Below are 21,313 nucleotides of genomic sequence, written 5' to 3'. Positions count from 1 at the left end.
AGGACTGCACCTATCAATTATTTTAGTAATCAAGTATTCAATTGATTACTCCACCAATTAATCAAGTAATTGGATAAGAAATAATTTTTCATTTTAACAGTTCATCAGCATATTTTAACTGTCGTACTGCAGATGTTTCTGTGTGAAACAAACAGGGTGGATGGAGCAGCTACAAAGTTCTCTGTTCTTCATGTTGCTGATCAGGTGGTTGATGAAGGACCTCCAGCTGTTTCCCAGTAAAGGTTTTAAGGTGGTTACAGGAACAAGAGCTCCTTTCGCTCCACCTGAGCTCACTGTTGCTACTTTTCCACCGCTGAGGTGCCGGTGCTCGTGCCAGTCCTGGTGCTGGTTTAAATTAACCGGCGAAACGTTTAAGAACGCGCTTCGTGGACAGCTCCTTTACATGTGAGTGTGGGAGAAGAGGCTCACCTTTCTTGTGCTGCGAACACACTTTAGGGTGCAAACCAAACTACTGCAGCATGTGTGTGCAGCACAGAGGGAAACACAGACAGATTAAGAGTAAGACGACAAGTACGCACTTTGTGTCGATAAATTTGTGTCGAGGAATTTTAATAATCGAACTGAGTTACTCCAAGGATCATTGCAACCCTAAAATTTGCATTAAATTTTTTTGTGTATCAGCATACATGAAGGTTGGTATTTACCTTTCATGCTGGGATTTTTTTTGTTGAATAGGAAGCCTGAAATTTTCCCTCTTCCTTCTTGCGTTTATACCGGTTGTCATTTTAATTTCTGTAGCCCACGAAATCAAGCGCACACACGACCAAACGTGCACATAGTGAATGAAACTGTCCGTGCTCTGTGGTAGATTGCAAACTGCGGTGAAATGATACAGGTGTAAGCGGCAATAACAGCAGCGACCTAGCGGGGCGGAGTCTGCGAGGTGCTCCTTTGAGAGGCAGAGGAGCGCAATCTTTGTTGGACTTGAATCAGTATGTTTTGCATCCAATAAAAGCAAAGATGTTAACAAATAAATTGGACAGTAATCTGGCAATTTAGTGATATTTCCAGAGCTGTGGTCTTGACTGGTCTTGAAATAAAATCCCGAGTCCGCAAGGTCCGAGTCCATGACAAGACCGAGACCATCAAAAAGCGGTCTCGAGACTGGTCTCAAGTACTACAACACTAGCAGCTACTGCAGTACAGTTTTATTTGAGCTGTACTTTGTAACTTTATGCAGTTTATTTTAAAGCTTTACTTCCTTCTTATTTTTAAAATATCTGATAAAATATTCAGATTTTTTTAAATTCAGGAAAAGTACGTGGTGGGGTAAACACTCTTTTTTCAAATGTCTGAGCATCTCGTTTGGTATTAAAATGTGATTATGACAGCTGACTGTACAGACTGGGCCACTTGAGGGCAGTGAGCCAAGCTGTGAACACAACAACAGTGTCACCACATTACACAGAGAGGTGCTTCTGATGCTCCCAAAACAGCCGCAACAATAAACGTGAACATTTTTACCACGATGAACGAGGACCTGCTGCAGCCCCTGCAGGCAAATGCTGTTTCCCATGAAATATGAACCACATTGTGAACCAGCACGGTGAGTCAGTAACTTTCCCCTGAACAAGAGGAGCGGGAGGGAAACTACTTTATGACAGAGGTGAGTCCTTATTTTCTCTGGAGTCCGAGGCAAAGAACGAGCCTGCTGGGACAAAAACTCCACGAGTGCAGCAGAAAAAGGGAAATGTTTAACAGTCTGCAGGGGAGGAGGCCAAGGTTCAACAACTGAAAATAAGAGCAGGAAGTGTGCCGTTTCAGTTTAAATAGGAGCTTCATTTTGTCCTTTCACAGCTTCTGGGTGTCAAAGAGAGAAGAGACGACAGTGTGAATGTGGGAGGCGTGACAGCGTGTTGAGGCATGCGGCCCTGTGAGCAGATCAACAGTTTGTTTGCTGTAACACTTCCAGTTCTGCTTGCTTCCCTCTCTTTAAGTAAGAGCATGACAAATACTGGGACAAAAACATGCTGAGGAACTGCTGGTGGAGAGAACCGGGTGCTCTGCATGATTCAGCAGCTGCTCTTCAGGAAACAATCGTGTCATCACTGCCAAAGAAAAACGTCCCACTTCCCTCACCAACTTTCTCAGAGACTCATCGCTGTTTGAACAGGGCCATCGAGCCAAGAAGAAACAGACTCGGGAACAGTTTTTAACCCCAGAGCCATCCCCTCACTCAGTATCCTCTAAACACAGTCCCGTCGCCAGATCTCAGTCTTAAGGGGGGCTTATGAAATCCAACAAGGGGGCACCACTATTATTAGCTTGATTAGTGATCTGGCTTGGGTGGGCGGGCCAGGGCGGGCCCAAGCGTATCAGTGGGCGGGCACGGCCCCCTAGGGCCCGCCCATAGCGACGGGTCTGTCTAAACACACCCCCCCCGCTACAGAGCCTTCTCTATTCTGACCTAATCAATTAGGTCACCAGTTAATGTATCAAGTTAGATAGTGACTCTAAATTGGCCATTGGTGTGAATGAGATAATAACTGGGTGTCTGTGACTGTGTGTTAGTCTGTGATGGAGCAGTCAGGCGCAACTAAAAAGCAGAAGTCTGGCAAGTTTGCAGGCCTGGAGCCTCCAGCTGTGTGTTAACACAACGGCACAATCTTCCCAGGAGTGGACGTCCCAGCAAATTCACCCCGAGGTCAAACCCAAGAGCTCCATCTCAGACTCTAAAGGCCTCAGTTAGCATTAATGTTCATGGCAGTACAGCCAGAAAAAGATGAAGTAAGTTTGGCCTGTTTGGATGCTGGAGAAAGCAAACCTGATCTAAAAAGATTAGATTTGCAAAGCTGCATCTGAACAAAGCCCAGGACAGATGAGACCAAAGTGCAGAGACAAACAGCTCATAGTGTCTCATAGAGTCAGCCATGAATGCCTCTGTATACCAAAGTATTCTGGAGTGAAATATGAGGTCAGGGTTAGGGTTAGTCTGGCAGCTCATCCTTGGCTGAAATTGGGTCAAATCTCCGACAGAACGGCTGAAAAAGAAAAGAATGAGTCAGAGTCCAGACCCGAACCCGACTGAAGGTCCCAGCTCAGTGTTTCAGAGAGCCGTGCAGAAACGAAGGCTGCAAACCTCAGTGAGCTGAACCAAAGAAGAGTGGGCCAAAATTCCTCCACAATGATGAGAGACCGAATCATCTCACTTCTATCTTTGATATGAGTGTAGAGTATATGCACGTGTGTCTGAATAATTTAATTAAGAAACTGTTTAAGAGAAATATAAAGTTTCAATACATGTAAAAGTTACTGAGTAATGCTGCAAACACAGAGCCACGCAGCTGCCTGCAGCTAATAATAAAATAAGGAACTTGCAGGAATTAAAGTGAAGTGGTTACTCGCTGAGCTCAGTTAGCAGTGATTCAGCTGTGACTGTCAGAGACGCCTCAGTCTGTCGGCTCCTCCCCGGCCCGTACGCGGTGCGACCGGTCGAGCGACTTCTTTTGAAGAGACACTCCCTCAGCGCAGCAGCCTGAGCGCTACACACTTACCTGACAACACACAACTTCATCTGGGGCTCAGAGAGGTGAACACTCACTGATCAGCATGATGCCCGTTTCCAACACAACATACTGCGATCTTTGAGCCTGTGGATGGTGGTGTTCTTGAATTGGAGCGTATAAGGTGTTAAAATTCTGTGTTGTGGTAAAAACAAGCTGCATCACATTACAGCCACCACCCCAACCAGCCTTCACAAGGTGGACTTTGAGTCACTAAAGCTGCGTCTGAGCATAAACACATAAAGAGCACCGTGTTTCAATGCAAAGACTTATTTATGAACTCATTTTCTTTAAGAATGCCGATAAATTAAAACAGTTTTTCTGAAAGTTAAAAGGCAGCATTTGCCTGTTGGTTGCAGGTATTTGAAATGTCTGCAGGCACTTGAGCTCTTCTTTTAGACATCATCTCCATTTACTTTCCTTTCATTGATTACAGGACATACATGCATTTGTCTCATAGAGAGCGTCTCTGTTATGATGCTTCTGGTCTGATGTGAGGAGGAAAATATGCAGAACATGATCTAACTTCTGGGAACCATCTGCTGACTAAATGTGCTGCTGAGTTCATGCAGTGTGTAGTTTGGTTTATGGTTCTTCATGAATAGAATAGAATATTAGAATAGAATAGAATATCCTTTATGGTCATTGTGCAGCGATGTGACAATGAAATTATGTAAGCAATCTAGTGTCTTAAAAAAAAAAAACTAAAAATAAATAAATAACAGATCAAATAAATAGGTACATACATATGAATACCCTGCCCCACAACCCACCCTTTAAATTACACAACTCTGTTTCCCCCCCGCTCCACGCTTGCACTTATTTACACCTTCTAATATTTAGAGCATTATTTAGAAGTGTAATAGCCCAGGGAAAGAAAGTGTCTCTGAACCAGCTCTTCGGTATCTTCTGCCAGAGGGCAGGAGGTTGAAGAGAGCTTGACTGGGGTGGGATGGATCGCCCAGGATCTTCCTAGCCCTGTTTAACCCTCGGGAGTTTGCCAAGTCATCTAAAGAGGGCAGGGGACAGCCGATTATTTTCTCAGCCGTTTTAACAACGCTCTGCAGGGCCTTTCTGTCCCTTGCAGTACAGCCAGTATACCACACTGTGATGCAGTACCCCAGCACACTTTCTATTGTGGAGCGATAGTAAGTCTGCAGCAGGTTTACCTCCAGGTGGCATTTTTTTAATAGTCTTAAGAAATGTAGCCTCTGCTGAGCCTTGGCAACCACTGCTGATGTGTTGGTAGACCAAGTTAGGTTGTCAGCCACATGCACCCCAAGAAACGTGAAATAGGGGACTCTCTCCACACAGACACCATCTATCTGCAGTGGGGCATGGCCCACAGTCTTCTTCCTCCAGTCCATCACCATTTCCTTGGTTTTGCTGGTGTTCAGCACAAGATTGTTTGCTGAACACCAGGCTGCCAGCCTCTGAACCTCTTCCCTGTACTCTGTCTCACTGCCATTAGAGATGAGACCCACCACCGTTATATCATCTGCAAATTTAACTATGATATCTGACTGGTGATGGGGACAAGAACAGCCTTGCAGTTTAGCTAACTTTATATTCAAGGACAAAATGTTCCCAAGACATCTGAAACATCAAGAATCTAATCAGGTTAGGAGATCAACGTCATCATCCAGCTCCTATGGCCCCCACCTGCCCCTCCCCGATACGCACCAGCTGCAGCTTTATGGGCTGCCAAGAGGTAGCAGTCTGTTTGTGAGACCTTCATGATCTGTTAGGAAGCTGAAGGTCAGCAGACCCTGATAAACATCTCACTGCTCAGTTTTTCACTCACTTGTTACATTCAGCCATGAAAACTACCTGATTAAGTAGGAAAGATGGTGGGTTGGGTAAGATTCCAGTAAATACTCAGTTAAGGTTACAAAATGTTGGCATGAGTAACAATGGGACCTGTGACCTGATCATTCACAGGGTGTCACAGGTGCTGGCAGCTCAGAGATCAATAGAAATTTGTCTTCCTTCACAGTTTATTCACATATTTATATATACAGGTATTAATTCATCATGAGCCTAAAACACAGTTTGGTTTAAAAAAACTAATAAGGAAAGTTTCCTATTCTTCAGCAGCTCCAGTTCAAGATGCTTTAAATCCCCTTAAAGGACACATCAACCTCACTCCACCACTGCTTTACAAACATTTCATTTAGTCTGCGCCGCCGCAGGTTTAAAGTTAGCTGGTGCCTCAGCGCTGAATGTGTCAGCCGGTGAGGTCAAAGTTACCAATTATAAGTTAATCCTCAACGCTGGCTGAACACCACAAATCACATGATTTTAAAGCCTCTTTCATGCAGAACGAGACACAATAAAACCAAAAAAGGAGCCAAAAGAGATTAATCAGTTAATCATAAAGTGACAGAAAGGAGGAAAAAAGATGGAAAACACGAGGACATGAAACATTACAACAGCAAAGATGCAGAAAGGACGCGCCTCTCAGTGCAATCCATCTGTTTTTGGATCCACGGATAAACAGATACTTCTGGAAAATACTAAATATGTGCTATAAATAAAGCTTCTGAACTCTGCTGGAGTGTCACAACGTTACTCCAAACACTCAGCCACTTCTTTACTTCACCTACAGTAAAGAAGTGGTTGAACACTGGTTGTGTGAAAGTGTGCATACCTCCTTAGCTGTGAAACACAAACATTTTAGACATCCAAAATATTCAGTTTCATTGTTCCTGTTTTCTAGTTTTGCTGCTGTGTGTGCGCCTTTTCTCTTCGGTTACTGTCACACACAGAAACACCAGCACGGATTCCCTGAGTGTGTAAACGCATTTGGCAGGAAAACATCCGGATTTTATGAGCAGCAAAGAGAAAATTTAAAGGGATTTAAGAGTTTCTGATCTGAACGCAGACCTGAAACAGGAACACTGACCTCACACAGGCATGAAAACGCAACTCTGGCAGAGTTTGTGACACACCTCACCGGGGTCTCACGCTCACACACTCACGACCACTTCCTCTAATTTTAAGCGCTCACACATAAACAGACTTGGTCACTCGTACTGGTCTGGTCCCAGTAAAGTTACTGGATCTGCTGCTGTTTTTACTTACCTGTTCAGGTGAGCCGAGATATTTACTGTGTGTGTCTGCTGCTGAAACTCTGATCGTCGCCTGCTGGGTGGAGGGTCTCGACCTGCCGCAAGTGAGAACTTACACTCCTCCTACCTTGCAGCACCTTCCTCTTTGTAGCAGGTTGGCAACGCCCTCCAAAATGTAGCATTCAGGGCCTGTGGTAAGGATGGGATTTATTTATTTATTTATTGACGTCAAAACACAGATGATCTCATCACTTCCTGTCAGGTGAGAGCGGGAACAAGTCGTGAACAATTTTATGTCACATGATCAATAAGCCTACCTGTCAGCTGCGACCCGTCAGCAGGTATGGACCACAGATCTGATGAAATCGGATTTTTGTTTTTTTGTTTTTTTTGTATGCAGTGATGGTCCCAGTCTTTTTTTATTCCCATAACAATGTAAAAAAAAAAGTTACAAATATTACTCTCATTCAAATAAGCACTTTTAAAAAGTCCAGACAAAATGACGTGAAAGGATTTAGTTTGGCTGTGAAACAAACTGACGCAGATTCAATTATAATCAGAGATTAGTTAAACATGTGATCTCCATATATTTGAACCAATTTTTACAGTAACATTAAATATATTCATGAGTGTTTCCTCATCAGAGCTTCTGCAGTAGTTTATAAAAGTGTGACGGACCATGTGTGATTATGAAATCCTGTGTTTTTGTGGCGCATATTCAGACTGGACTATAATAGCTGTGAGACAGTGTTGAGCAACACAATTAGATCCTGTTACTCCACTTGCACCAAATCCACATTTACCTGATGGCTTTAGGCTGGTGTGCACAGAGGCATGCCGCTGAGGAGGACCTGTGGGAGGAGACGAGGGAGCGCACTCAGCACTTGCAGTCATGGGCCTGGACTACACTTGCAGAGACCGCTGCTCTCAATAGAATAGAATAGAATAGAATGCCTTTATTATACAGGATGTACAATGAGATTGGAGGTTGGAAACTGGGCTGCTCAGCCACAACAGTTGCTGCAGGAAATCTACATATACTCCAGTCACCACTGAGACACTTTGTACTTTACCTCTACAAATGTGCTCTCCATATTTCTGCCCACTGGGAGTGCCACATCTATCACAGCTGTGGCTTTCTGCTCCTCGTTAGCCACCGCTTAGTGGTGGCTGGCCAGCAGCTTCTTCTCTATCTGTCTGTCTGTCTATCTACCTGTTCAGGTGGGCCCAGCATACTTTTTGAATTATGCAAATTTTGTCACTGTTACACCATTCTTGCTCGTTGGTGAGCCCATTGAGCCCAAAATATTCAATCTGCAGCCATCATTTTACCTCAAAATTGGAAGAAAATTTGGCTTCTTTCAAACTACGTCATCCTTAAAGCCAACAGATTGATCTGAGCCATTAGAGTGAGAGGAGAGCTGTCTAAGTGCCCCATGGAGTCCCATTATATTTTCATTGAGGACTTTTGGAAAAAAGCAGAAACAGCCTCTTTGTCATCTCACTTGTGTGACCACACTTTCAATACTAGGAACATAAAACCACCACAGATATGTAGAGCAACGTCTCGTGACTCTCTCATGTTTTAAAAGCACTTTGATGTGATCTTTGGTTCTGAAGTTATAGGCTTTTTCTGAACAGCAGTGAAATTTTTACACAGGTTTCTCTGGTCACACAGGGCTCCATGATAGCTCACTGCTGGTGCACCTACGCAGGCACAAGCCACTGACATTTAGTGAGCTGACTAATTTGAATGCTATCATTTGATTGGCCAATTCAAATCTTCCTCCTCTCTCTGTGTAATGCTTTGCATGAACTACATGCTGTTCCTCTTTTTTAAGGCTCTTTGTTATGTTTGGAGGCAGTGCTGTGGTTAGAATTGCTGCGTCACAGCAAGAAGGTCCTGGGCTTGAGTGTGAATGGCTGTCTGTCGCTCTGTGTTAGCCCTGCAACAGACTGGTGACCTGTCCAGGGTGTATCCTGCCTTTTGCCCTATGGCAGCTGGAATAAGATCCGCCCCCCCCCCCCCCCCCCCCCCCCCCATGACCTAGAATTGGTAAGCGGAAGAAAATGGATGGATGAAATTCTTTTTGTAAAATGAGGATGCTATTGCATAGTGCCCAGAGTTTAGTGCAACACCGCTGGGACTTCCAACGTGGCCCCTGTTGCCGGGTTCTTGGTCCCACAGTGAGTATTTAGCCCCCTCTGCTGGTCGGAGCTGAGCAGTGCATGTCCTTATATGGTCGCCGTGGGACACCCAACCCTCCTCCTGCAGTGGACCGCTTCGGGAGTAAGGATACAGACAGCCAGTATGTGCGTGTGGAGCCCAAAGACCCCGACAGGACAGTCCGGCTCCCAGATCCCGACCCGTGGGGCTTTAAAGTGTACAGTAAGGGGGCTGGTATGGAGTAAGAGGAGCGGGGAGAGTGCGGTGAGTCCCGCGGAGCTCCAGGAGCCGCTCCGGAGTGTAAACAAAGTTTTGAGGGTAGCTCGTTAGCTGGTTAGCCGTTAGCGCCACAGCCCTGTGGATGTAATCAAAAACAGGACTGTCAGCTTTAAACTGGAGGGTGGAGGCTTATACTTTTAATCCACGAGGCTCGCATAGATTAAGCGGAGCTGTGGGAGTTCAGGCGCGGATGAGTCCGCCCAGCCTCCGGAGCGCTAGCTAACCAAACGGGTTTAGCGTCTGATGCTCAGGAACTTTGAAACCTCCGAAAAGCGAAGCTGTCCGCCGGTTTCCCGACGTTACACTACCGCCCGTGTGAGCCTCCACACAAACACTTTTATCATTACTGATGCATACTGCTGTATTTAACGTTATTGTGGTGTGTTAACTAAATAATTATTATCTGATACTTTCAATAACGTCACGTAAACTCTCCTTCTTCTTAATATTTTTAAAACGTATTATAATTGATTCATTTTATTATCCAGTCCCAGAAAACAGTAAGAATGAAAGAAGTAGAAAGGTTTAATAATGCAATAAAACATGACAGAAATTAAACAATAAAACTGCGTTCCTCAAACCAAAAGCCAAATTAAAATGTATAGGTTGATAATATATTTCTTGTACTCATAAGGTTTTATTTTGGGCCATGTTTGAAGAGTGAACAACAGGGGAAAATATTTCGGAGTCATTGTTGTCCTTTGACCTTTGACCAGCTCCCAGCTGAGCTGCTGGCTGCCACCTCAGCAGATTAATGCTGTTTTTTTTTTTTACTTATTTTGGTGGTTTGAAATAAATTTAGGCATAAACCAAAATGGACAAAAACTTGTTAAACTCATTCAGACGTTTTCAGTGTGCAGCTTGTCAGCAGATTATGTGATTGTAACAAACTAGACTTTTTATGTGACATTTTATAATCTAGTGACCATGACTGTAACTTTGTGCTTAGTTCTGTTCTTTTACAATTCTTGCTGAAACTGTTTATTCCCGATGAACATAAACACACCACAGCTCAAATCTGAAAACGGATGATTGAAACTTTTCTTCGGGTCTAATGCAGCGACGCGGCCGCCGCAGGGTGCCTTCCAGCCCGATGGATGGCTCAGATAAAACGCTTTACAGTTGGCGCTGTGTTAGCATTATTATATGGAAATACTATATGGATATTTAAAAGTATTTTTAGATCTAGCTAAACTGAATCATCAAGGCATAAAATACTATTGTTTAGTGAGCAAAGGGAGGGCTTTCACTGCGATCCACTGTGAGCTATAAATATGTTTGTGGAAATACTGAGACACTCTATCTCAGGCTGTTCGACAGCTGTTTTATGAATGGACGGCTCATTCAGTGTGAAAAGGTGTACTTGGATTGTTTATCCCGTGAACCAGTTTGACACCATTCAGGTCTGGAGAGGAGATCCCATCTGTTGGTTGAACCTCAGATTCAGGAGGAACAGCCAGTCTGCATGTGCTCTGTGAATTTGGAGAAAGCATTGGATCATGTCCCACGTACTTTGGGTGGGTGCTGGACTTTGCTGGGGCTGCCCTTAGTCATCAGTTACGCTCATGATTTTTATGGATGGAATTTCTTGGCACAGCCATGGAGTGAAGGGTTTCCGGCTCAGTGGTCTCAGGATCTTGTAGATGATGTGGCTCTGTTGACTTCATTGGGCAGTGACTTCCAGGTTGTACCGAAAGTGGGATGATAGTACCTCCAAGTGTGTGGCTGGTGGAAAAGGGTGGAGTGCCCACTTCGGGTTGGGAATGAGTTGCTACCTGAAGTGGGGAAGTTTATGTGTCTCGACTTGAGTGAGGGAAGCAGAGACTGACAGACAGACCGGTGCAGCTGCTGTGTTGCTGATGCTGCACAGTTCTGTTGTGGTGAACCTGCTGATTTACTGGTCGCTGTGGGGAGTGACCAGAACCCCCGGCTGATGGCAGATGACTGCCCCTCCCTGAGCCTGGTTCTTAAAAGGGAGTTTTTCCTTCCCACTGTCACGTACAAGTACATCAGAAGGACCCAGTTGAGGTGGTTTGGGGATCTGGTCCGGATGCCTCCTGGATGCTTCCTAGGTGAGATGTTTTGGGCATGTCCAACTGGGAGGAGGTCCTGGGGCAGACCTGAGGACAGTTCAAAACAAGTGTCAACATGAAAAAAACTAATGTGAGCATTAATATTTTTGCCCATGTCTGCTTCTGAGTGTTGAACAGTATTTAAGAACCAGCCTGGTTCTTAAATACTGTTCTGTGTGTGTGTGTGTTGTTTTTGGTCTTATTTTAGCTTAATTATTGTTTTCCTCACTGTTCTGGGTGGTTGACATTTTTTATTTAATCACCAATTTACCATCAACCAACCCCCCGACATTTAACCCTCCAGTGGTTCAGCTCTGCAGCTCTGGCACGACGCCCCGTATTTCTGAACTGAGTCATCGGATGTGTTGAAAATGCGGAATCCGTGAGCGAGGGATCCTGAGGAAGTTCAGCAGGCCGAAACCTCGCTGTGTGCTGCTTCTTCCTGGCTGCAGGCTGACTTAGCAAGTGGCTGCATTATTAATGTGTGACATGATTTCCATTGAGAGGAGCTGCCAGCTCTGTAACTGGAGCCAGCTCAGCAGCCTGCTCTCAGCCTGGTTTGTTTCACATGTGGATCAGTGAGTCTGCAGAGCTCAAATAGTTTCTCAGTGACCTGGATTCTAAAAGTGGGTGAATTGTTGTTTCCTGTGGTCCTAATGCACAGTCCCAGACACAGAATGGAAGGAATCGCAAAGCAGAAACAGCATCTTAGATGTTGAAGCTGAAGTTTTTTTGTAAAATAAGAAGGGTTAGGGTCAAACGAGAGGAGCACATCCCCTCGTCTCTGTGCGGGTTTGGGAGCCGAACTGAAATGTTTTTGCTTTCTCGCTTCAGGGTTTCAGCTGCTCGGCAGTTTCAGGGCCTCCTCTGTTGTGTTCTTTTACAGATATGAACTGTTTTACTAATCCTGTAAAAAAAACATTTATTTATTTAATTTCATTTCATTTCCAAAAGTACAACTCATAGAAAAGAGAAAAATTATTTTTTACATTTAATTTTTAATAACTGAACCATAATGTATTTGAATATTTGCATTAATAAAAATGATGCAGGCTGTTTACATTCACCCGACACTGAGAGTTTGAGCTTCTGTTGTAATCAGGAGTCATCTGTGGGGTCCAGAAGTATCTCGTGATCATTTTCATGCAGTTTACTACAGAGCCATGCTTTTGGAATATGTGCAGGGCAAAGCCACGTTCACACATGAATTTTGCACAATTTTGGGAGAATCAGGAGGAATCCCAGCCTTTGTACCTGGACTGGATGTTGTGTGGCTGTCTGCTCACAAACAGTATAATCAAATAAAATGTCAGTCAAACAGTTTAAAAAACAAAGGACCCTTTAAATAATACAAACCGGATTCCAAAAAAGTTGGGACACTAAACAAATTGTGAATAAAAACTGAATGCAATGATTTTTTTGGGATTTGTTGATGCCATTTAATTTTGAAACAACATATTTTTCCCTTAAAATGATACATTCTCTCAGTTTAAACTTTTGATCTGTGATTTGTGTTCTATTAATAAAATATTAGATGTTGGCACCTCCACATCATTGCATTCAGTTTTTATTCACAATTTGTTTAGTGTCCCAACTTTTTTGGAATCTGGTTTGTACTATAAAACGGCACATTAATAAGTAATAAATAAACTGTGTAATGACCTGTTTCTTTAGCCTCCTCCCCCTGTGGTGGCCTGGCGGCATCATGGCATCTCGGCTGCTGGACCGCCTGAAGCGCTCGCTGTTTAAAGATGGTCAGGGGTTGGGACCTGCGCAGGAAGAGAGTGGTGGACAGGAAGAAGAGGAGTTTAACGAGGATCGCTGGGAGGCAGAGCTGGCGGAGGATGAGGAGTGTGTGACGGATCGGCTCGGAGGGACACTGTGTTTCGAGGGGGGAGTCGGAGGGCTGGAGGACGGAGCTGAGGGCGAGGGGTCGGGGCAGGACAGCGACTCTGACTTCCTGGGAGAATCGATGGAGGACGGCCCCAGCAGCACAGGTGAGGTGGTTTTCTGCTCATTTAGCTCCAACAACCTCAAGAACGTTTTACCTTCTGATTTGTGTTTGTCTGATAAAGAAACTCAGCTTCAGTTGTTCACACTTCCAAAGCTGGAACTTTTAAAGGATTTTCTGCAGTTACCCTCTGCACAACGTAGCTGAATCTTTCACCACCAGGGGGCAGCGGTGATCACGCCACATGGGAAGATGTTTTATTACGTGTCAGTATTGTGCAGGTTACTTTAGTTATCATTAAATATCATCATCAAATATTCCTTGGAATATCATGATAGAATTTTGAGGCTATGTCGCCCGCACCTGGTACAAACTGGTATTACACTGAAGTACAGCCTGACCCTACGTCAGCATCAGTTGATCTGATCTCTTCAACACAATACAGACAGAAATGAGCTGAATGATTATTCATCAGTGTTTTTGCTTGGATCAAATACTTATGAGAGAAGCATTCAGGGATTCTACTAAAAAAGTGTGAGAGAGTTTATATCTCATTTCAAATACAACAGAAAATAATGTAGGCCAAGCCAACGAGAGAGTACACAACTCTCAACCTTGTAGCCCGTCATTTATGCTGAATGTACGTGCACTGATACCAACTTCAGGTTTTCATTTATAGTTCTGCAAACACTTTGGAGCTGTTTTATAGCTAAAAACAATTAACAGAAACAATATTCTAATATCACACAGCTTAATGGTTCCAGGATACATGTGAATAATAAAAACTCCACCAGCGCTTATCTCCATCGGTTTAGGCCTAGCAGGAGGAGGAAACCATGGCATATCACAGTCCCTGGTCACATGACCCTGCTCTTCCGACCTGTCTTTTGTAGACACCAGTCCTGTGGGTGTTTCCCCAGTCGGCCACTCCTCCTCTTCCTCCTCCTCCCTGCTGACTCGGCAGCTTCAGGAGAGCTGGAGGAGCCTGCGCGGACTCAGCGGAGGTAGCCCCGCCCCCTCCGTGAGACGGCAGACGGACAGCTTGCTGTTCGAGGTGACCGATGCCAGCGTGGTGCAGGACGGCTCCTCAAAATATGTGGTGAGTTGGCAAACACTCAAGGTTTTAAAAAGTCGTGAAAGGCCTTTAAATTATAGGCTAAAGACATGAAAAATACACCAACGTGTATCAGATTGTACCTTCAGGGTGTCGAGACTGTCCACGGATGCACATCATGGAGTTACAAGTGTACAGGCAACATGTACGAGGAAACGAAGTATCAAATGAAATGTTCTCGCCTCCGTCTCGCTCTAGCTGTACACAATCCACGTGATCCAGTCTGGCGGCAGCGATAAGACTCCTGCCATCATCACGCGCCGGTACTCTGACTTCCAACGCCTCCACGCCACTCTCCGCCGTAACCACGGCGAGCACATGGAGCGTGTCTGTTTCCCACGTGAGTAGATGTCATGTAGTCTGGCTGAACTTGATGCCATGGGTGTTGCTGTGGTTAAAATGTCTTCCCCCTGTACAATAAAAAGTTACCACATTTGCTTTTAACCGCCACAGGAAAAAAACTGAGGAGGAATTTCACCGCGGAGACGATCGCTAAGCGGAGCCGGGCGTTTGAACAGTACCTGTCTCACCTGTGTTCTCTGCAAGCCCTGCGGGGGGCGCTGTGTGTCCGTCAGTTCTTCTACTTTACTGACCTGCAGACTGGACAGCTGCTTATCAGGTAACTCATATAAACCGCTATCTACACAAATCAGTTAGTAGAAAAAATTTGAACTATAAAAATACCAAAATTCAGATATGGTTACATCACCCACTCATCAAAGTAAACACAAACTTCTGCAAGAGAGCTAGAAATCTTTGTGGCTCCCACGATCATGTGATTTGCTTTTGAATTTCTATGGTGAACAAAGTCACTGGGGGTCATGTTGCACCCCCATTAAGATCTACTGAGACCTGGTCTAGAACTTGCACTTCCAGGGGATTCAGAGATGCTGCTGAGGGGGGGCGCTGGCAGCTGGTAGTATTTTTATGAAATTGAACCTCATGGCTCCAGCTGTGCCAGTGTGAGTGTCTCACTGTTCACTTTGTCTTGATTGGTTGAGGGCGGGACGTTACCAGGAGGCCTTGGGTCCACTGCTCAACGCCAAGAGACTGCAACACAAACTGGGCTGGGCAAGTTACTATGACAACCAGGCTCAGGCCCCTCCTCCAACCTCCTCCCATTGGTTCTTCACCCTGGTGGGACTGTTGTGCTGTTTCCAGGAGGTGGACCAGCTGGAGGAGGCTCGCGATCACTGTGACCACGCCCTGCGTGTTCTGACCCCCACCGAAACTCAGACTAACACAGAAGATAAGCCCCTCCCACCGGACAATGAGCCCCTCCAACAGACCAACCTATCACGTCTTCACATCGACAGGCCACACCCCCTGCTGTTGCCGCTGTTACGAGTGATGGTTCGGCTATCGTGGCAGACGGGGAGAGACAAGCGACAGTGGGAGGAGCTTCTGCAGCATCTGGAGGAGCGGTGGGTGGGGCTAGACAATCATCCAACCATCAAAGAGTTTCTGGTCAAACACAACCTGCAGGACAGCGGGGGCGAGGGCTAGAAGCTGGTATGGGACGACCCGAGCGTTAGAGCCACTGCAGGGGAAACAGAGCAGAGATTTTCAAAATAATAGCTGAATGTTTTGAAAAAAGTTTTGTAGTAATAAAATTATTGTTTTAGAAATATATTGCAATAATAAAGTCAATATTTTCAGGAGCAAAATATAATTTAGAGAAAAAAGCCAAGTAGAGTCAAAAATAATATTTTAAGAAAAGGTTTAAATTCTATGATTTTCTATCATTTATTGCAGGAACAGAGTTATGAAAGGGAAACTAGTTTCACGAATGAAACGTGCTGTGAAGTTTAATGCGGGGGTCTGTGGGAGGGACTCACCTGTGGAGGCAGTGAGAGGACCTGCAGCTGTTGCCGCTTTCACTGTTCGGCCTCATAGCTGCTGCTCGGTTTCAGGACAGAAATAAAAAAAGATCATGTGTAGAAAAAAACTACTTTTAAAAAAGGGATATTAATGTAATTAATGCAAGAACAGGCGCAGAAGCACGATTACAAAAATGTTTAATGAATGAACTGAGTAGACTGAATGACATATTTAGGTTTTAGCTGACAGTTGACTGAAGTGTTGGACTTCAGTGTGACCCGGTCTGAAACCTGAAACCCGGCCAGTTCAGGATCTCAGTTTTTCTTCCCTCTAACAGAGGCTGTAATTCTCTGCGTACCTGAGCATCAGCCAGCGGTTCAGTCCTACTTTCAAAGCCTTGAACTCGTTCAGCTCTGATGCTTCAGATCAGGAGGGTTTTATTCTTACCTGTGGCTCCTCACAGTATTCCTAAAAAGATCATCTGTTATTCTGCTTTAAATCAATTAACTCGCACGGACATTTCGCTGAAATGTGGGGAGTACAGATCAGGAACAAAGCTTCAAGAAGCAGAGGAAACACAGGGTTCATAAATCTGTGACTGAGGAGAAAACTGTAGTTTTAAAAATCCTCTGAATTCCTACTAAAGGTTTACTGCTATTTAACAGTATTACATGTTGAAAGCATTTAAAAGGGAACATCCGGCGTGGGATGCAGAGACTCCGTTATTAAAGACTCGTATGCCTTGAATCTTCTGGACGATGCAATCACAAGCCTCACATAACAGGTCAAAGGTGCTCTGTGGAGTTTTACACACTAGAAGTTATAAAACTTTAAACATTTCTCACCAAAAGACTGATTGCATTGTAACACAGTGTGCTGTCGTCACTGTGATTAATATAATTTGATTGAGCGGTGTCTGCCTGCTCCACTCGGTGCATCACGGCGAGGCTGAGAGCAGAGAGAGGAGAAACGATCACGTGCAGATCACACAGGACAGGCAGGAACGCCACAGAGCAGCTTTAAAGGCGGTTAATGTGAGCTGGAGCTCAGTTCAGCAGTGAGACAATCCCGACTCGCAGTGATGCTGATCTGTTTCTGTATGTGAGGCTGCACCTTTTTAAAGCTCTCATCACTGTGTTTGTGTATTATTTACATCTTTGTGACAAAGAGTTCATTTCAAACCTGAGGAGCAAAGCGACTGAGCTGCACGAGTTCGACTCTACACCTGCACCGTTTCCACCTGCGTCACATATTCAGCAGTTAAAGAGGCATTAAATGAGAAACGCTGTTTATCCACAGGAGCAGCAAACACTCTCCTCCTGCTGCACAGCACACCCCACACAGCACTCAGTGCTTCACAGTCACTCAAGGTAAAATCTGCAGCCATAAACTGCGTGTTTTTACGTGGATGCGGTTACTGTGGAGACTGGCTCGAGTGGATGGCTACAGGAGGGACAAAAATAGATGCGAGGGGCTGGATTTACATCAGCAGGAAAAATGTCAGGCAGAACTGATGGATAGAGAGGAAAACAAGTGATTAATAATGAGGGACTGAGCAAAGTTCTCAGCACGGTGATGGATTTCAGAGAGAAACGGAGCAGCGCAGTGATTTTGGGATTGAAGGGTAGACACTATGCACACGTCCAGATTTATGCACTTACTGTGCTCACGTCATCATGTAGAAAAGCTACTGATTTTTCAAATGTCCTCCATTCAGTGGCATGACTGTGGAGCTGCTGCATGAGCACTATACACGTTCAGTATTATGCAGAGTTATCTTATATTCAGCCTTGCTGCTTCTTACTTTCAGTCTCTGATGTTATCTGCTAAATGCCTGTATCTGTGTAGCACTTCCTGCCATCCCTGTGATCAGTGGATGAGCACCTCCACCTCTTCAGCTCCCTTTATACTGAAAGTAGAGGCAGAGGCCCCCAGAGGGGCAGAGTGTATACCGGAGACATTATGCTGGTGAGTGCACACAGTTTGTCGCTCAGTGACAGCCGTGTCAGCTGTGACCGTGACGTAGAAGCTGTCAAACCTGCTGCCTAACCTCGTCTGGTTTCATGCAGATACACGAAGGTAACCACAGGGGATCAAAGTGGATCGATGCGTTCTCATCCCGACTGTTACGTACTCCTGTCAGATGATGCTGGTGTCACAGAAATATGCACAAGGTGTCCTTTGGTATCAGCGCCTCCTTTTGAAACTAGGTGGTGCCGCTGGCAGCTGATGTACTCTTTGATTAAACATGACAGTAAGAAAAAAAGGGTTTGCATGATGTGAGCGCCTCAGAGTTTTCCTCTCTGCTGGTCTAACAGCTGATCGCTTTGGACGCCGTCTCAGTGAAATGTCATTTTTCTGTGGAGCATATTTTCCTCTCCTGTGGCCCCTCTGAGCCTCTGCAGCTCTTCATTTCATACCCACAAGGCTTAAATTTACTACCAGCTGCCTGTTAATAACAGAGATGATTTTATTTACCTTATAAAGCCCGTCTGTGCAAAAAATATGAAACTCCATCACCAGGAGCACCACAGATTTTGGACAGAAAGTCTGAACTTTGTGTTTTATAACCCGAGTACAGTTTACAGAGTGCAGTATGAGCAAAGACTGCTGTGGAAGTTAAAAAACATCATCTGAGCTGTTAAGTGTATAAAATGTGAAAATCTGCAGTTACAGATTTTACAGACCTGAGTCTGAAACGTGTCCACTTTTCTAAGTGAGCTTGTGCTTGAAGTCAGTTATAGCTTTGACTTTAGGGGTGTTATTTGGGCTAAAGCTTTACTTCAGAGATGTTTGTAGTGGTTCGAAAATGCAGTTTGGGGTTTGATGTGTCACATGTGATGTTTTCAGTGTCTTCTTCCTCCTTCTTCACGCAAGTGCAACAACACAGGCAGAAATCTTGTGCTCATGTGTGCAGAGGTGACCTGCTGGGAATGTGAGCGCACACCCTACATGCTAAAGTAGCCCGGCTGCCTTAATCTTGGACACTTGCTGCTTATTCTTTCTACATAAATTCATAAATATTTTCCTCACATATAAGTTTATTTTATGAAAACATTTGTTACAAGCTGCCGATCACACCATTGTTTCCCTTCATGTTTGCATCTTTGCAGATACTAAGATGAGAGCTGTGACGATCACGTGGCAACTTTGTTACAGTAAAATGTGAAGGTGAATATCAGACATTTGGGAGTTGTATAAAATTATAATAAAGATTTTTTATTATATATTGTGTCTTTTTGTATAAAGATGCTCTGAAACTGCACTGGTGCTGATCTTTGAGTTCTTATTTATATATTTTATTATGAGCTACGTTGTTTAGTTACTGTGGCTGATCTCCTTTCTATTTTTTTTTGACTAACCAAATGTAATGTGACATATTTCCAAAGAGCTTCTCATCATGTAGCACGTGTTTAGCTTTGTCAGTCTCTACGGGCACCCACAAATGTTCAGGAGGGGGGGCTGAGGTCAGGTGACTCAGTTTAACTTAAAAAGACAGGATACCGTTTAACACATGGAAAACCTGAACAACAGAACTTCCAAAGGAGAGGTTTGAGGCGATGAAAACTAAACAGCCATCCACACAGCTGATGTGCTGCCAAGTCAAAGACGCTCAGCCAGCTCCTCTCCCTCAGATTAGTGCTTCAGACCAAACTGCTGAGTGGCTGGAAACAAGGATGCTACATAAGGCGGGGAAACGAACGAGCAGCACTGCACAACAAATCAGAGCAGGCCTGCAGGGAGGTGGCACAGAGGGTGGAGCAAGTCTCTGAAGGATGGAGTCTTCACCCTTAGAAACCATGTTCTGGCACTGATGAAGCCTCTCTTTGGTCAGGATAAAAATCTGTCTTATGGATATTCACTCAGTTCATGTTTCTTCCAATTCTGCACAGTCAGCAGTTTGTCTGGGAAATGAGGCACCGACAGTAAACAGGTGAACAGCGGCTGCAGGTTGATTTAGTCAAACATGCCTCTGATGGGTAAATCCAGGAGCTTCCCCTGAAAGCAGGGCCATGGCTAAACCGGCGCTCCTTTCAGGAAATGTATCACGGGGTTAGCTGCGTCTCCCGCTGCATGTTTGAGGAGTCGTAGGTCTGCCCACAAAGCCATGAGAAGTTTCTGGATTTCTCAGCAGATTTTCAGCTCGGCTCATATTTATGCCTGACCTGGAAACAGCAGAGCCTATTTTACATATCAGTGTGTCGTGTTTTTAATCCTCACACTTCAAAAAGAGAGTTTTAACAAAGTCCTTCACTTTCATCACTCGGTGCTCATCCTACTGATACCACTTCAGTTATTTAAATTTAGTGGCCACTAGTTTGCTGACTTGGACCAAAATAGGGTTTCAAGTTATGCTTATGCAGATGTGTAATTCTCCCACAGATTTGAACTCAGGATTTTTTACAATGGATATTTTTAATGTGTGCTCAGATGTTGGGATCCTACAGTAGATTTTCTTCATGATACATTTGTTTTGGATCAGAACCGGGGACATAAATGCAGAACGCTGACACAGCAGACTTAATTTCATTCACAAAGTAAAAAATTTTGCAAAGGTCGTCTTCACTCTGCAGTCTGAGTCTACAGCAGGAGCTGTGAGGGGCAGTGATGTTAGCGGGTGGGGGGCAGAGAGGTGGGTGTACCTGTGTGTGGCACATGAGATCAAAATGAGATTCACAGGGAACCACAGAGACATGAACCCGACTGTGGAACTGCTGTAACAGTCTGGTGAGGACTGAGCGGATTGCTCCCAGGGATCTTTTGCTTGTTAGGCGAATGTGTAAACCTGTTAACTGTAACAAGGTAACAGTGTTACACTGTAACACACTGTAACTGTGTTACAGTGTGTTACAGTGCTAAATGATAATAGGGAGTCTTTGGTTTGGCAAAGACTCCAGACTGGAGAATTACATCTCAAATCACGCTTACAAGCACAGTTTTATACTCAGCTCATGGCTTCTGTGCTCATACACACTGTTAGAAACTGGCTGGTGAACCTAGTGGAGCATTTAGTGAATAAAGAACCAGATCTTTCCCTTTGAGAGCTGATAGAGAGCATTTTAGTTTTATGGAGCTGCTGCCGACAGTCTTATTTCAGGAGTAAATCATATACATTACTTTGGCAGCTCAGTATTACCTTTAGTAGTTCCCCGTAATTTTCCAAGCTTTGCATGCACAGTCTGCACACTCCTGTACTTACAGTTTATTAGTCAAAAATTAGTGAAATAAGTTCAGTGCTTTGGATAAATTATCGAAACTGAAGAATCCTGCAGTTAGAATTTGTTTTAATTCCAAATTTGTCAAAAATACTGTG

The 21,313-nt window shown here is 44.5% G+C and overlaps 2 protein-coding genes across 5 annotated transcripts in view; one reads left to right on the top strand and one right to left on the bottom strand.

Moving 5' to 3' along the window:
* Positions 1-7,824, bottom strand: part of LOC115782449 (deoxyribonuclease-1-like) — a 28,808-nt gene extending 20,984 nt beyond the window's left edge. For 2 of the 3 annotated variants that reach the window (XM_030732617.1, XM_030732620.1), the window contains exon 1: positions 6,609-6,712. The gene's annotated coding sequence lies outside the window, so the exon portion shown is untranslated. Of the gene's footprint in view, positions 1-6,608; positions 6,713-7,808 lie in introns of those variants that run through there. The other variant, XM_030732618.1, reaches the window with a different exon arrangement.
* A 1,031-nt stretch (positions 7,825-8,855) lies between these two features.
* snx21 (sorting nexin family member 21) lies at positions 8,856-19,226 on the top strand. Of its 2 annotated transcripts, none has more exons than XM_030734611.1 (6): positions 8,856-9,026; positions 12,788-13,110; positions 13,958-14,163; positions 14,377-14,518; positions 14,632-14,797; positions 15,180-19,226. In XM_030734611.1, exons 2-6 carry the CDS (start codon positions 12,819-12,821, stop codon positions 15,682-15,684), a joined length of 1,311 nt encoding a protein of 436 aa, XP_030590471.1. In that variant the 5' UTR covers positions 8,856-9,026; positions 12,788-12,818; the 3' UTR covers positions 15,685-19,226. The 2 variants fall into 2 exon arrangements, with proteins under 2 accessions (XP_030590471.1, XP_030590472.1); XM_030734612.1 differs by lacking the exon at positions 8,856-9,026 and adding an exon at positions 10,235-11,204.
* Positions 19,227-21,313: the final 2,087 nt, after the last annotated feature.

This window comes from Archocentrus centrarchus, chromosome 7 (assembly GCF_007364275.1).
Source record: "Archocentrus centrarchus isolate MPI-CPG fArcCen1 chromosome 7, fArcCen1, whole genome shotgun sequence".
Classification (NCBI taxonomy): domain Eukaryota; kingdom Metazoa; phylum Chordata; class Actinopteri; order Cichliformes; family Cichlidae; genus Archocentrus; species Archocentrus centrarchus.
Note: the sequence above shows the minus strand (reverse complement) of the source record. Positions and strands in the feature narration are given on the sequence as shown.

Coding starts and splice junctions, on each gene's coding strand:
- snx21 (XM_030734611.1), top strand. CDS start 12,819: ATGGCATCTCGGCTGCTGGACCGCCTGAAGCGCTCGCTGTTTAAAGAT. Junction 13,111..13,957: donor GGACGGCCCCAGCAGCACAG/GTGAGGTGGTTT, acceptor TGTCTTTTGTAG/ACACCAGTCCTGTGGGTGTT. Junction 14,164..14,376: donor ACGGCTCCTCAAAATATGTG/GTGAGTTGGCAA, acceptor GTCTCGCTCTAG/CTGTACACAATCCACGTGAT.